The 15,474-nt window shown below is 51.9% G+C and overlaps 1 protein-coding gene across 1 annotated transcript in view; it reads left to right on the top strand.

The window, feature by feature from the left end:
* LOC109905436 (Down syndrome cell adhesion molecule-like protein 1 homolog) overlaps positions 1-12,980 on the top strand; it is a gene marked incomplete at its 5' end in the record, with an annotated part of 38,179 nt that extends 25,199 nt beyond the window's left edge. Inside the window, 13 exons of the mRNA XM_031818573.1 lie at positions 777-930; positions 2,148-2,265; positions 2,514-2,677; positions 2,777-2,875; positions 4,835-5,023; positions 7,415-7,702; positions 8,046-8,201; positions 8,409-8,439; positions 8,707-8,825; positions 9,398-9,550; positions 9,903-10,097; positions 10,450-10,785; positions 10,972-12,980. Coding sequence (XP_031674433.1) covers positions 777-930; positions 2,148-2,265; positions 2,514-2,677; positions 2,777-2,875; positions 4,835-5,023; positions 7,415-7,702; positions 8,046-8,201; positions 8,409-8,439; positions 8,707-8,825; positions 9,398-9,550; positions 9,903-10,097; positions 10,450-10,785; positions 10,972-11,462 — 2,493 coding nt within the window. The remainder of the gene's footprint in view (positions 1-776; positions 931-2,147; positions 2,266-2,513; positions 2,678-2,776; positions 2,876-4,834; positions 5,024-7,414; positions 7,703-8,045; positions 8,202-8,408; positions 8,440-8,706; positions 8,826-9,397; positions 9,551-9,902; positions 10,098-10,449; positions 10,786-10,971) is intronic.
* Between the last annotated feature and the right edge of the window lie 2,494 nt (positions 12,981-15,474).

Below are 15,474 nucleotides of genomic sequence, written 5' to 3'. Positions count from 1 at the left end.
GGCTGGCTTAAACACACCGCAATTACACAGAGCCCTGGCATCCATCCCCAAGTCATATCTGCCACAGTGTGTGTGTGTGTGTGTGTAATGCATGTTTGTGTGTATCAGCCGCTGTGTGTGTGTGTGTAATGCATGTTTGTGTGTATCAGCCGCTGTGTGTGTGTGTGAGAGAGAGTCCTTGTGCTCTCCTCTGCTGCTGCCTGCAGTAGATAGCCCTCATTAGACCGTCTGATTGTTAATGATATCTCTGGCTGACTGATTGTTCTGTCCTCCGCTGTCTCCCTCCCTCGCTCTCATCTAACCGTCTGCACTCCCCGCGGTCTCCTCCTCACTTCCTCGACCCTCTCTCACTCTCTTTCTTTTTTTCTCTTTCTTTCTCCCCCCCCCCCCCTGTGTGCTTCCCATGCTCTCTCCCCTCACCCATGTTCTCCCATCCCTCCTCCCCATCAACTCTACATTCATACACGCTCTAGCATTTTGACTGCAGAAAGGTCATGTAACAGAGAGAAAGTTCCGGGAAGCACGTTGTCTGTGCTGCTTTTCAAAGGCAACCTGAAGCTCTCTGTGTCTATCAGTAGTAGTAGCTGTCTTGTCCTGATTGCGTAGCTCTGAGCTTCTGCTCTTTTCCACCGCTGTCCTTATAGCGTCTGGAGCCCATCTCAGAGTAGGAGTGCTGATCTAGGATCTGTCCATATCATCGTGTTCATTGTGGTCTTAAAGGTAAAACAGATTCTAGATCAGCGCCGGAGTGGACAGTGTGATGTTTTCTCCCCCAGGCCCCCAGCGAGTACGAAGCCAACCCCGAGCTGCTGTTCTACCGGGTCACCCACCTGAACCGCGGACAGCAGTACCTCATCTGGGCCGCCGCCGTCACCACCGCCGGACGGGGGAATATCAGCGACAAGGTCACTGTGGAGCCTGCTGGGAAGGGTGAGTCCTCCACGGGGGGAAGGGGGGATGGCGTTAAGGGCTCACAGGGTTGGTTAACCTCTGGCTTTTAAATTCCCCTCCGTCAATCTCTCCGTCACAGATTTGTCCCTGCCCTTCTTCCCTTTCTGTTATCTCTCTCTCTTCACGATTTCTCTTGTTCCTCGATTACTTTTTTCTCTCTCTTTCTCTCCCTCTCCCTCTCTTTATCTCTCGCTCTCCCCCTTTCTCGTTCTCTCCCTCTCTTCTCTATCCCGCTCTCTTTCTCTCCCTCTCCCCCTTTCTCGTTCTCTCCCTCTCTTCTCTATCCCTCTCTCTTTATCTCTCCCTCTCCCCCTTTCTCGTTCTCTCCCTCTCTTCTCTATCTCTCTCTCTCCCCCTTCCCTCCCACTTCTTCCACTCTCCTTTTTCTATAACTCCTGTCCATCCTCTCCTGATTTGATAGAGAGCAGGTTGTTTGACAGAGGCCGGTGTTCTTAATGAGGATACGAAGACCTACAGGGCACTGGTCAGATGAGCTGGCCTGCCCTGGATGAGGGAGGGAGGGAGGGAGGGATATGACGGGGGCAGACCTGGTTAAAACACAGAGCAGTAGAGGGGCAGACTGGGCTGAGCAAATGAAGAGGGCAGTTGAATCAATAGCCTTTGGATTAAAGAGAGGGAGAGCGAATGAGTAAGAGCATGCACTCGGTACCTACACGCTCCTTTTTTCTCCCTTCCTGTGACAGAGCCAGTCTCTTTCTCTTGTGTGTGTGTGTGTGTGTGTGTGACGGTGTCTCTCTGTGCCAGCTGACAAGCAGCAGTAGTAAAAGGCTGTATGCTCCAGGCTGGCCCACTCAATACTGCATTCAGCCACGGCACAAGAGCACCGGGGCACGAGCATTAAGACGTCAAGAGTGCAAAACACAGTGAGGGAGAGAGAGAGACGTGTGCGTACATGAGACAAAAAGGTTTCATGTGAATGAAAACAGGCCATTGCTGGAGGATCCATCAGTCATATTCATTCATTTAGATATGCTCCGTCTTTTATATAGTCTTTCCTTTGTCACTGAAATGTGTGGGATCCTGTTCCCTCAAACTGTACAGTGTATGCCTTGTTGGATTAAATGAAAATGCATGAAATGAACAAAAAGTTAGCATTACTGTTGAGTAAATTTGAAAAACAGACCGATTACCTCTCAAAGCAACTCTTTCTCAACTCGTGTCACTCCCTCCCTCAGCCCCAGCTAAGATCCTATCGTTCGGAGGTACAGTGACCACTCCCTGGATGAAGGAGGTGAGGCTACCCTGCAGCTCAGTGGGCGAACCCACCCCCACCATCAAATGGACCAAAGACAGGTGAGACTCTAACCTCCTCAGCCCCTCCTCTCTGTCAGTCCCCCCCTCCCACCGTGACTACCTCCCTCCATCTCTGGAACCCCACCTCCACCATCCACTGTACTAGTGTTAAATCTGTGTTTACGTCAGTGTTCCCTCGCGCTCTCTCTCTCTACCTCTCTCTTTCTCGCACTCTCTCTCTCTACCGCTCTCTTTCTCGCTCTCTCTCTCTCTCTCTCTCTCTCTCCCTCCCTCTCCCTCTATCTCAGTGAGGACACGGCCATCCCGGTAACTCTGGACGGTCAGAGGCTCATCATGGTCAATGGCACACTGGTCCTGCGCTCGGTGAAGGCTGAGGATTCTGGGTACTACACGTGCACGGCCACCAACACGCTGGGCTTTGACACCATCATTGTCAACCTGCTGGTGCAAGGTGAGCCCCAGCGCACTGTCATCCCCCTCCTTTTTATGGGTCAACCAGTTGTGATGTATTGCGCTGACCATGTGTGCCCCCCCCCCCCCCCCCCCATAGTTCCCCCGGACCAGCCACGTCTGACTGTCTCCACCACCTCCCCCACCTCTATCACCCTGGCCTGGATCCCCGGGGACAACGGAGGATCCTCCATCAGAGGTATTGACCAGTCTCGCTGTGCGTGGGCATTTACATAAACGTAGCTCACTCCTCCCTCCTGCGATTCGCCCAACGCCTCTGCGCTTTCTCTTTCCTTTCCATCCCCATATCTACCATTCAGTCCCCGTGCCCCGTCCTTCTCCTCTCTCTCTCATTTAGTCTTTCCATTCATCCTCTGTCTCTCTCTCTCTCTGCTCGCCCTCTGTCCATCTCTCCGTTCTGTCTCTTTGTTGCTTTGCGTACCAAGCTCTCTGTTTATTGACTGGTGGTCCACTGTTTTGGTTCCTAGTTAAGGAGCTGTCTCGTTGATTATCTGACTACCGTGCTGTGTGTGTGTGTTCAGTGTGTGTGCAATTGTCAGTGTGCGTATTAGTTCCGTGGGCTCTATTTTAACAAACCTAATGCAATGGAAAATCTTAACTGCTGACACTAGCGCTTTAGGTCCAGGGGTGTCAGTGAAACTCTTGTAATTCTCACAGCCGTTATTATGGTTTGGATGAATAAACAAGCTGTAGGTGTGCCAAGGGCTTGGCCCCTCAGTGGCTTAATAGAGCGTGCGTTTGTCTCATGTTCTGTAGGTTATTGGTGGTCTTTGCATTGCCGTCCAACTCCAAATCTCTGGGGCCGCCGAATTTGATCCTCCTGGTCCATTGTCGATTGATGCCACAGTGTATTAAATAGCACGGTAACGAGTGATCGAGAAACGGTAGCCCACCTCAGCGCAAGCAAGTGTTGCTCGCTTGTGTACCACGCTATCTGTTTATTGACGTGGTGTCCACTCTGTTTTGGTTCCCAGTTAGGGGAGCTGTCTCATTGACTATCTTGACTACCTTGCGGTGTGTGTGTGTGTTCACTGTGTGTGCAATTTGCGGTGTGCATATTTGTTCAGTGAGCTCTGGTAAATAACCAATCCTAGCACTTAGGTTTGAAAATAGAATGCCGGATTGAACAGGTCGAAGTTGCAAACGAGCGTGCATTTTGACAATTGCATTGGCTTGACAGCAGCCCCCCAAAAAATAGAGCCCAGTATGCACACCTTTTCAACAGGCGGTCTTTGATTCACTCCGCCTGTGTGTGTATTAGTGTATCTCTCCCTGTAGGTTTGTCTGTTCCGCCGGATGTCCGTCTGTCTATGTCCTGCGTCTGGTGTGTCTCTCTGGCCATAAGGTGGCCTGTGGGACTGACAGTAGCTACCATGGTCATCCTGCCACCCTATGCCATGTGATCGATCCACTGATGACAGTGTAGACACAGACTCCCCAGTTCCCCTGGGCGCTGAAGACGTGGATGTTGATTACGGCAGCCCCCCCCCCCAGGGAGACTGGTTGGCGTTATCCACTGTTTGTCTGGGAAAGTAGTAATACCTCTAAAAGCACACTAAAAAGCCAGTAAGCTTTCTACACAGGTCAATCCATCTGGCACCCTTTATTGTGCCATCTGCCAGAGAGAAAGAAAGACGGACAGAGAGAGATGGAGGGAGGGAGGGAGAGAGAGCATAAGAGAAGAGGAGAGAGAGAGAGAGCGTTATAAACAGACTATAAATCCAAGGCAGCTGATTATGACTGCAGATGCCATATTGTGTTCTCATTTGCATATATGCCCGGTCAGCGCCCTCCCAAACCCAGCTGGGGGCTTCTGGGAAAGTAATGGCGGCATAGAACAGTCATGAATGCAGCCTTCTCCATCTGGATCTTTGGTAGTGGAAGATATGTATGACTCGCCATCCCCCTCTGGTGTTATCCAGCGGTACTGACACAATGAAATCTGAACCTGGCTGAATGAACCAGCTGAGTATTGCAAAAATATTTGGGTATCTGGTTTTAAGTGTTCAAGTGTTTACATGTAATGTGGTTCTCTATTTTATCTGAAGGTTGAAAAAAATAATAATAATCTGAAAATAAGAAAAATGTGCACTTATCATGGTGGGTGTGCGTGCGTGCGTGCGTGTGTGTTCCCCAGGTTTCGTGCTGCAGTACTCGGTGGACAACATGGAGGGGTGGAGGGATGTGTTCATTAGTTCCAGTGAGAGGTCCTTCAAGCTGGACAACCTGCGCTGTGGCACCTGGTACAAGGTCAAACTGGCCGCCAAGAACAGCGTGGGAGCGGGACGCATCAGTGAAATCATTGAGGCTAAGACCCACGGACGAGGTGAGGGGGAGAGGGTGGATCGGGGGATACAGGGTCATGGGAGGGTTTAGTCGACAGGAGAGGAGAGGAGGGGCAGAGAGGGAGGAGCTAAAGTAGATGGTTACGGTTGTGAGAGGGATGATGGTTATAGCTGTGAGAGGGGTGACGGTTATAGCTGTGAGAGGGGTGACGGTTATAGTTGTGAGAGGGTGACGGTTATAGCTGTGAGAGGGGTGACGGTTATAGCTGTGAGAGGGGTGACGGTTATAGTTGTGAAAGGGGTGACGGTTATAGCTGTGAGAGGGGTGACGGTTATAGCTGTGAGAGGGGTGACGGTTAAAGCTGTGAGAGGGGTGACGGTTATAGCTGTGAGAGGGTGACTGTTATAGCTGTGAGAGGGGTGACGGTTATAGCTGTGAGAGGGGTGACGGTTATAGCTGTGAGAGGGGTGACGGTTATAGCTGTGAGAGGGGTGACGGTTAAAGCTGTGAGAGGGGTGACGGTTATAGCTGTGAGAGGGTGACGGTTATAGCTGTGAGAGGGTGACGGTTATAGCTGTGAGAGGGGTGACGGTTATAGCTGTGAGAGGGGTGACGGTTATAGCTGTGAGAGGGGTGACGGTTATAGCTGTGAGAGGGGTGACGGTTAAAGCTGTGAGAGGGGTGACGTTTATAGCTGTGAGAGGGTGACGGTTATAGCTGTGAGAGGGGTGACGGTTATAGCTGTGAGAGGGGTGACGGTTATAGCTGTGAGAGGGTGGCGGTTATAGCTGCGAGAGGGGTGACGGTTATAGCTGCGAGAGGGGTGACGGTTATAGCTGCGAGTGGGGTGACGGTTAGGGCTGCGAGAGGGGTGACGGTTAGGGCTGCGAGGGGGGTGACGGTTAGGGCTGCGAGAGGGGTGACGGTTAGGGCTGCGAGAGGGGTGACGGTTAGGGCTGCGAGAGGGGTGACGGTTAGGGCTGCGAGAGGGGTGACGGTTAGGGCTGCGAGAGGGGTGACGGTTAGGGCTGCGAGGGGGGTGACGGTTACGGCTGCGAGGGGGGTGACGGCTGCGAGGGGGGTGACGGCTGCGAGGGGGGTGACGGCTGCGAGGGGGGTTACGGCTGCGAGGGGGGTGACGGTTACGGCTGCGAGGGGGGTGACTGCTGCGTGGGGGGTGACGGCTGCGAGGGGGGGTGACGGTTACGGCTGCGAGGGGGGTGACGGCTGCGAGGGGGTGACGGCTGCGAGGAGGGTTACGGTTACGGCTGCGAGGGGGGGTGACGGCTGCGTGGGGGGTGACGGCTGCGGCTGCGAGGGGGGGTGACGGTTACGGCTGCGAGAGGGGTGACGGTTACGGCTGCGAGGGGGGTGACGGTTACGGCTGCGAGGGGGGTGACGGTTACGGCTGCAAGGGGGGGTGACGGTTATGGCTGCGAGGGGGTTGACGGTTACGGCTGCGAGGGGGGGTGACGGTTACGGCTACGAGGGGGGGTGACGGTTACGGCTGCGAGGGGGGTGACGGTTACGGCTGCGAGGGGGGGTGACGGTTACGGCTGCGAGAGGGGTGACGGTTACGGCTGCGAGAGGGGTGACGGTTAGGGCTGCGAGAGGGGTGACGGTTAGGGCTGCGAGTGGGGTGACGGTTAGGGCTGCGAGAGGGGTGACGGTTAGGGCTGCGAGGGGGGTGACGGTTAGGGCTGCGAGAGGGGTGACGGTTATGGCTGCGAGAGGGGTGACGGTTAGGGCTGCGAGAGGGGTGACGGTTAGGGCTGCGAGGGGGGTTACGGCTGCGAGGGGGGTGACGGTTAGGGCTGCGAGGGGGGTGAAGGTTAGGGCTGCGAGGGGGGTGACGGTTACGGCTGCGAGGGGGGTGACGGTTACGGCTGCGAGGGGGGTGACGGTTACGGCTGCGAGGGGGGTGACGGCTGTGTGGGGGGTGACGGCTGCGGCTGCGAGGGGGAGTGACGGTTACGGCTGCGAGGAGGGTTACGGCTGCTAGGGGGTGACGGCTGCGAGGGGGGTTACGGTTACGGCTGCGAGGGGGGTGACGGCTGCGTAGGGGGTGACAGCTGCGGCTGCGAGGGGGGGTGACGGTTACGGCTGCGAGAGGGGTGACGGTTACGGCTGCGAGGGGGGTGACGGTTACGGCTACGAGGGGGGTGACGGTTACGGCTGCGAGGGGGGGTGACGGTTACGGCTGCGAGGGGGGGTGACGGTTACGGCTGCGAGGGGGGGTGACGGTTACGGCTGCGAGGGGGGGTGACGGTTAAGGCTGCGAGGGGGGTGACGGTTACGGCTGCGAGAGGGGTAATGAGGGAGACAGGTATATTCATACAATTCAATCCCACTTACCATATCACAATATTTCAAGACATTGTTAAAAACGGTTAAATGAGAACTAACCACCTTCCTGCCCCGCCTCTTCCAGAGCCCCAGTTCAATAAGGAACAGCCGGTGTTCACCCACGTCAACTCTACCCACGCCCGGCTCAACCTGCAGGGCTGGGCGAGCGGTGGCTGCCCCATCACGGCCGTGCTGCTGGAGTTCAGACCTAAGGGCAACTGGGCGTGGCAGAACGTGCGCACCAACGCCACGGCCGACGTGTTCCTGGCTGAGCTCCGCGAGGCCACCTGGTACGAGCTGAAGATGAAGGCGTGTAACAGCGCCGGCTGCGGGAACCAGAGCTCTCAGTTCGCCACGCTGGACAACGACGGCAGTGAGTACAAGTTGCTTTAATTTCTCTGGCCTGTGTGGTTTAGTGGTTAGTGTTGCGGATTCTGAGTCGGAGAATGCCAAGAGTGTGCAAAGCTGTCATCTACTTTGAAGAATCTCAAATGTAAAATATATTTTGATTTGTTTCACACTTTTGGCACTTTTGGTCACACTACATGATTCTATGTGTTATTTCACAGTTTTGATGTCTTCACTATTATTCTACAATGTAGAAAATAGTTTAAAAAAAATAAAAATAATAATGAGTAGGTGTGTCCAAACTTTTGACTGGTACTGTATTTAAAACCTGATATAATGTCATGTAACCTGTTATATTTTCTAAGCAGGTACCATCCCTCCCATCAAGTCAGCGCGGCCGGAGGGCGACGACGTTAAGAAGCTCTTCTCCATCGGCTGCCCCGTCATCCTGGTCACTCTGGTCCTCGCCCTGCTCTTCATCATCCGCAAGAAACGCAAAGAGAAGAGACTGAAGAGACTGAGAGGTGAGGGAGGGAGGGAACGGGGGGAGAGGGGTGCGAAAGAGAAGAGAGGGGTGAGAGAATGAAGGAGAGGTGTGGAGAAGAGACTGAGGGGTGTGTGAGAGAGAGTGAGCGGGAGGAGAGGACATTTTGGAGAGAGCGTAAGGAAGATCTGACTAAATTGTGCTCCATATAACTGAAGCCCTGCTCTTTCTTTTACGTTCCCTCTAGATGCCAAAAGCCTGGCTGAGATGCTGATCAGGTAATATAGCTTATCTCTGCTGTTCCTCTGTTTACAGTTCATACCCCCAAGGGAAACGTTCATACAACCCACTGAAATTAACATTGTAGAAAACAGTGGTTACCTTACCTCTCCATACAGTAAATGTCTTAAAAGATGAAAAGATAAAACCTATTTCTGAAAAAGGGGATTTACGCTCTGTGTGTGTGTGTGTGTGTGTGTGTGTGTGTGTGTGTGTGTGTGTGTGTGCTCGCGCGTGTGTGTGTGTGCCTTGTGTCCCTGGAGCAGTAAGAATAACCGGAGCTTTGACACCCCTGTGAAAGGGCCCCCCCAGGGCCCCCGACTCCACATCGATATCCCCAGAGTCCAGCTGCTCATCGAGGACAAGGAAGGCATCAAGCAGATCGGTCAGTGCCGTGTGTGTATATGTCTGTGTGTGTGTGTATATGTCTGTGTGTGTGTGTATATGTCTGTGTGTGTTTGTGTGTGTATGTCTGTGTGTGTATATATGTCTGTGTGTGTGTGTATATGTCTGTTTGTGTTTGTGTTTGTGTGTGTATGTGTGTGTGTGTGTATATGTGTGTGTGTGTGTGTGTGTGTGTGTGTGTGTGTGTGTGTGTGTGTGTGTGTGTGTATATATGTCTGTGTGTGTATATATGTCTGTGTGTGTATATATGTCTGTGTGTGTGTGTGTGTTTGTGTGTATATGTCTGTGTGTGTGTGTGTGTATATGTCTGTGTGTGTGTGTGTGTGTATATGTCTGTGTGTGTGTGTATATGTCTGTGTGTGTATATGTCTGTGTGTGTGTGTGTGTATATGTCTGTGTGTGTGTGTGTATATGTCTGTGTTTTGATGAGTGCCTACCTGATACGGATGTTCTTACTCTTTTCGGCCTACGCTATAATGCAAATGTATGTTCATGAATGAGTGAGACTCATCAGTCATGAATAATTGTTGCTTCTGTCAACCCCTCTGCTAGGTGAAGACAAAGCCACCATCCCAGTGACGGACACAGAGTTCAGCCAGAATGTGAATCCACAGAGCTTCTGTACGGGCGTGTCTGTGCATCACCCCGCCCTCATCCAGAACACCGGCCCTCTGATTGACATGTCCGATATCAGACCAGGAACCAGTAAGTGGAGAGCCCTACATTCTAGAGTTCTATTCTATCTTGTCCATTCCTTCCATTCCTTCCATTCCTTCCATCATTGCCTTAAACTTGCTGACTCTTGTGTTCTCCTCCTTCCTCCCACCTCCTTCCTCCCTCTCCCCCTGTCCTTCCTCCCACCTCTCCTCCTTCCTCCCACCTCCTTCCTCCCTCTCCCCCTGTCCTTCCTCCCACCTCTCCTCCTTCCTCCCACCTCCTTCCTCCCTCTCCCCCTGTCCTTCCTCCCACCTCTCCTCCTTCCTCCCACCACTCCTCCCCTCCTCCACCTCTCCTACCTTCCTCCCGCCTCCTCCTCCCTCCCTCTCTCCCCCTGTAGACCCGGTGTCGAGGAAGAGCGTGAAGTCGGCCCACAGTACGAGGAACCGCTACTCCAGCCAGTGGACCTTGACCAAGTGCCAGTCGTCTACGCCCGCCCGTACCCTCACCTCCGACTGGCGCACCGTGGGCTCCCAGCATGGCATCACCGTCACCGAGAGCGACAGCTACAGCGCCAGCCTCTCACAGGACACGGGTGAGCCTGGCATATCTTGCACACACGCACACTCATGACACACACACTTTTTTGTAACACACACACTCATGATATATATACACACACACACAGTATTGACACATGCATACATACAGACATATACGAAGGACACAAGTGAGCCGCCCAAAACATACACACACACTGCAGTGCAAGGAGATGGTGTAAGATTTGGGCATTTCATGTACAACACCAACTCTCTCTCTTTCTCTCTCTCTCTGTCACTCTCTCGCTCTCTCTGTCTCTGTTGCTCTCTCTGTCGCTCTCTCCTGCTCTCCCTCTCTCCCTCTCGCCCTCCGTCTCCCTCTCTCTTTCCCTCTCTCCTTGTCATCAGATAAGGGGCGTAACAGCATGGTGTCCACAGAGAGCGCGTCCTCCACCTACGAGGAGCTGGCGCGGGCCTACGAACACGCCAAGCTTGAGGAGCACCTGCAGCACGCCAAGTTTGAGATCACCGAGTGCTTCATCTCCGACAGTTCCTCAGACCAGATGACCACGGGCACCAACGACAACGGCGACAGCATGACCTCCATGAGCACGCCGTCCGAGACGGGCCTGTGTCGCTTCACCGCCTCGCCACCCAAACCCCAGGAATACGACCGCGGAAGACCTACCAACGTAGCCGTGCCCATCCCCCACCGCGCCAACAAGAGCGAGTGGACTGGCAAAAGTGAGTATGAGACCTGCCCTTGATTAGAATGATCTTATAGGTCGGTGTAATGTAAAGGCCTCTAAGCATGGTTAGGGTGAGCAGGGTTGATTGCTGTACTTTAGACACATACCGGTACTCTGACATATAACAAATGTGCCTGATAAAGATGCTTGTCAAATCCTCTCTTTCATCCCCTCATCCCAGGTGACTATTGTAACCTTCCCCTCTACATGAAGACAGACCCTTTCTTCCGGAAGCAGTCGGAGCTGCATGACCCTTGCCCGGTGGTGCCGCCCCGCGAGGCCCCCATCCGCAGCCTGGCCCAGCGGGCGTACCACACCCAGGGCCGTCACATGACTCTGGACTCCTCCAAGCAGCAGCAGGCTCTGACTGTGGGCCACGCAGGCCTGGCCGGCCTCAGCGCCTCAGGGGGAGCATCAGGGGGTGGGGGTGGTGTAGGAGGGGCGACTGGAGGGCCGTCTGGTGGTTCCAGCACCACCTCCCTGTCTCAGAGGACTCTCACCATGCCCGGTTCCTCCTCTTCCTCTGCCCAGAGCGCTGCTGCTGCCGCTACCGCCTCGGCCAGCGGGGGAGCCACGGGGGGAGACTCCAGAGACCCAGAGACCCTGGGCAGACTAGAGAGACAGAAGCAGGCGGCTGGAGGGGCCTACTCCAAATCGTATACACTGGTGTAGCTGGAGCCACTGGTGGAGATGTTGGAGCCTTGGGAAGGGTTAGGGGCCACCCAGACACACCTGGCGCCTGCACTGTCAGGCCAGAGGGGCCGCTCGGCAGGGGCCAGATTGAGGTTTTTATAGCACAGGAGTTCGTCTTCTTTCTGCCAGTTTGTGTTTTCTCTGTCTATCCTTTTCTCTCTCCGTTTCTCTCTCTCTGTTTCTCTCTCTGTTTCTCTCTCTGTTTCTCTCTCTGTTTCTCTCTCGTTCTCTTCCTCTCTCTCTTTTTTTAGTTGACCTTCCCTGAAAATAACTTGCCAAACGCAACATAATTGTAATATTTGTTTTTTCAAACTTTTTTTTCTTCTCTCTCTCTCTCTCTCTCTCTCTCTCTCTCTCTCTCTCTCTCTCTCTCTCATATTATCTGTCAAGACACCTCAGAACTTCTGCACAAACTACATTCCATGTGCACTTTTTTTCTTGAATTCAGAACAGTAAACGAAAAGAACCAATATATTTAGAGTTTCACATAAACATGTCTAGATGTTTTTAGGCTGTTTTACGTGTTCCTTTTTCATATCTCTGAACTGAGAGTTCAGAGTTCATACAAGCAGCGCATTGCCACGGAAAGTGCTTATGCATAAACCAACAACCTTGGTGTCTGTCTCTGGTCCTCCAAAGCCATCCTGGTAGGGACTCACACAAACAGGCAACAGACTGTGGTTTCAACGACGATGTTGGAGGAGTCTCGGGGGATCCCCCCCCCCCCCACGCAATTCATGACACGGTATAGAGTGTTGATGACTCTTTTATAGGACACCAGGAAACAGAGAGAGGGGGGAAAACTCTTCCTCTTTTGGAATATATATATATATATACTCATGTGCATTAAGAGGGTAGAAGGGGTTCACAGAACCTTCACGAGCCTGCGTGTGTGCGTGTATATGTGTAGATATGTATACATGTTGCTGGCACACACCTGCAGTGGACCTTTCTAATCAATCTGTATGCTGACTCCTTGGCAGTGGCGCGAGTTAAAAAAAACTCCCGTCCATCTGCTACTGACAGTGTTTTGGGGACGATGAGGTCACGCTGTACGACGTCGCATGTCGGTCTCTCCCTTCTGGACTTTGGTTGGCCCGGTGTGTTTGACACCGGCAGCATCGCCTTGGAGACGATGAGTTGATTTGCCGTGCATTAGAGGTGCCACCCCTCCTCTTGGTCCTCTCTCTCTCGTTCTCTCCGTCCCTCTGAGGCAGGGAGAAGACCCTTTGTTCTGTCCTTGCGCTTGGTGCCAGACACCCCCATTCCTTCATACTACCCCTCGGTCGACCCAAACCCCTGTAACCCTTCCCCACCACCCCACACCCCCATTCCTTCATACTACCCCTCGGTCGACCCAAACCCCTGTAACCCTTCCCCACCACCCCACACCCCCATTCCTTCATACTACCCCTCGGTCGACCCAAACCCCTGTAACCCTTCCCCACCACCCCACACCCCCATTCCTTCATACTACCCATCGGTCGACCCAAACCCCTGTAACCCTCCCCCACCACCCCACACCCTCCATACCCCACACCCCACACCCCCGCCCTCCATACCCCACCCCATCCCATACAGTCTCACTGTGACCTTCTAGCACACTCTGCTAGGCAGACGGACATTTATGACAATAGTTGGGACTGACTGACAAATGGACTGCAGGAACGACAGAAAGACTGACTGATGAAACAGACCACAAGATGGATGGATATGAACAAGTTTCAGATTGAAAATGCAGCGAGGAACATTGATTTGCAGGGAGAGATGGAAAGATGAGGGCGACCAAAGAGTCGTAAGTGTTTAGGGAAGGATGAAAGCGACGGAAGGTGAACATGAGTTATTGTTATGAAATGAGGTGGTCTCAAGAATAAATATGTTGTCTATAAGGCCCCCCCTCCCCCCATCCCACTAAAATGTATTTCAACTTATTGTCGGGTTCTGTTGACGTTTCTGTTTATATTATTCATTATAAACCCAAAGCTTAGCCCCATGACAAAGAAACGTCCCAAAAAAATAAATAATTGCTCACAATATTTGCAATGGAACATTTCAAATCAGGGCTCTCACAATATATATATAAAAAATATATATACAATATTTGTTGTCAAAGATATGTACATATATATTTATATCTAAATATATAGCAAATATATAACTATTGAATGAAGCAGAGAGATATGAAGTCATCGTAATTTAAAAAATATATATATGAAAATATAAAAAGTGAGACAATCGCTCAGTTGGAAGAAGCCGTCGGTTAGGAGGAAGAGTGAAGGAAGAGGAGAAAGTAGTCTGAAGAACGGGAAACGGCTAGCACAACCAAGAAAGCTATAGATGGACGAAATAGAGAGCGGGCTACGGTATCTGAGGCCGAGTTTGGGAATGTGAACATTGATGTGAACACTGCCCATCTGCCAGGTACACAGGTAGCTACAGTGCAGGAGCACAACTACACCGAACATGCCATTCAGGATGCAAAGTGTCTAAGTAGTTAATGATGGGTAGGACCTTAGCCAGTGAGGTCCGTTGCAAACTAATGCTGTCGATTTAGCATTTTGTAATGGTCAGAATGGCTTGTGGTCTGTGAACCCAATGGCAGCCAGTGTGGTTACTGTGTCTAATAACATCAGACCTGTGGTTGATTTGGTTTGGAGTTGCCCCTGTGGTCCACTGTGGTGGAGAATAGACACTGCTGTAGTTTTGTGATCTGAATAGTTTTTGTGGTCAGTGAGGTAAAGTGTGTTCATTGCCCTCAGCACAACCCTCTTTTTAATTGTACCTGTGGAAAGGGTGAGGGACATCACTGACATGAGAGAGGAAGATTTCAGGGAACCCCTAATCGTTTATAAGTACTTGTACTGGATAGTTAGTGCGTAGCAGCTTCAGCACTGAGTCACTTAGCTGAGGCAACATCCACTGTTGATTTCAGCTCAGAGCCAAACCCTGGCACGCCTAACCCTGGCACATGGGGATTCAGGTAACTGTGGTGGGCAATGCCAAGGCACCAACCCACCTTCTTATTGTCTACGTCCCCAAATCTAAGGCCAACTTAGAAGCATGACCCTACTTCAGGTGTCACGAGAGTACAAAGGGTGGAACCAAATGTAACCTGTATTGCACCTTCCGAAGGTGTGTTCGTGTTGACACCCCCCATGACGTCTCATGACTGAACTTAGTGAAGACAGCACATAGTGACCTCTGTGTTTTACCGTTGTCATTATGTCCCTGCACAGTATTCCTATTCCGGACATACATATAACTGTTATAACAGCTCATAACTGATAACATTCACGCTCCCTGCCTGTTGCAGACAGTGAACAGGACAGGGAACGTTTGCAGAGAGAAGAATCTTTCCTTTCCGTTGATATTATTATGGTACTGTTTTATTTTTGCTTTGGCTTCCTTGGTTATGCAATTATATTGAAACGGTTCGAGACACACAGTGGTGCCACGTGAAGTGGCAGGCCTGTCTAGCCAATTGAAATCAGGGACTCCCTATCTCCAACCAATCACAGGAAAAACTGTGTGCATATTGGGCGGGGTCAGGAATCAAACTCTCCCCAACCTACCCTAATTTTTGCCCCACCTATTTGACTAATCAGACCGTCATTTACACCTGGTAATAACATGTGTCCAGTGATCAGATTTGTCTCAAAATGTCTACTCCAGCCCAATTTGATCGGGTATGACTGGACGTGACCAAAGATCCATTCCCAGGACACATGTTAATACCAGGTCTAAAGGGGGTCTCAGATCCCCCCCCCCCCCCCCCCCTGCACCTCCTGCCACAACAGCATCGCTACCCCACTATTAAAGACTCTTGTACATAGCAAAGTGTTTTGTATAAATACGTACTATTTTCAACATCTCCAGATGAAACCAGGGCACAATGTAAACTTTGATTAAAGTTATAACTTGAAACAGGAGAGGGTTAAAGAAAACTATAGAATTATAGCCACACTGCTTACAATTAGAGTTTTGAATGGGG

The sequence above is a fragment of the Oncorhynchus kisutch genome, unplaced genomic scaffold (genome assembly GCF_002021735.2).
Source record: "Oncorhynchus kisutch isolate 150728-3 unplaced genomic scaffold, Okis_V2 scaffold1493, whole genome shotgun sequence".
Taxonomy (NCBI): Eukaryota; Metazoa; Chordata; class Actinopteri; order Salmoniformes; family Salmonidae; genus Oncorhynchus; species Oncorhynchus kisutch.
The sequence above is the reverse complement of the archived record's forward strand: the minus strand, read 5'-3'. Positions and strand labels throughout refer to the sequence as shown.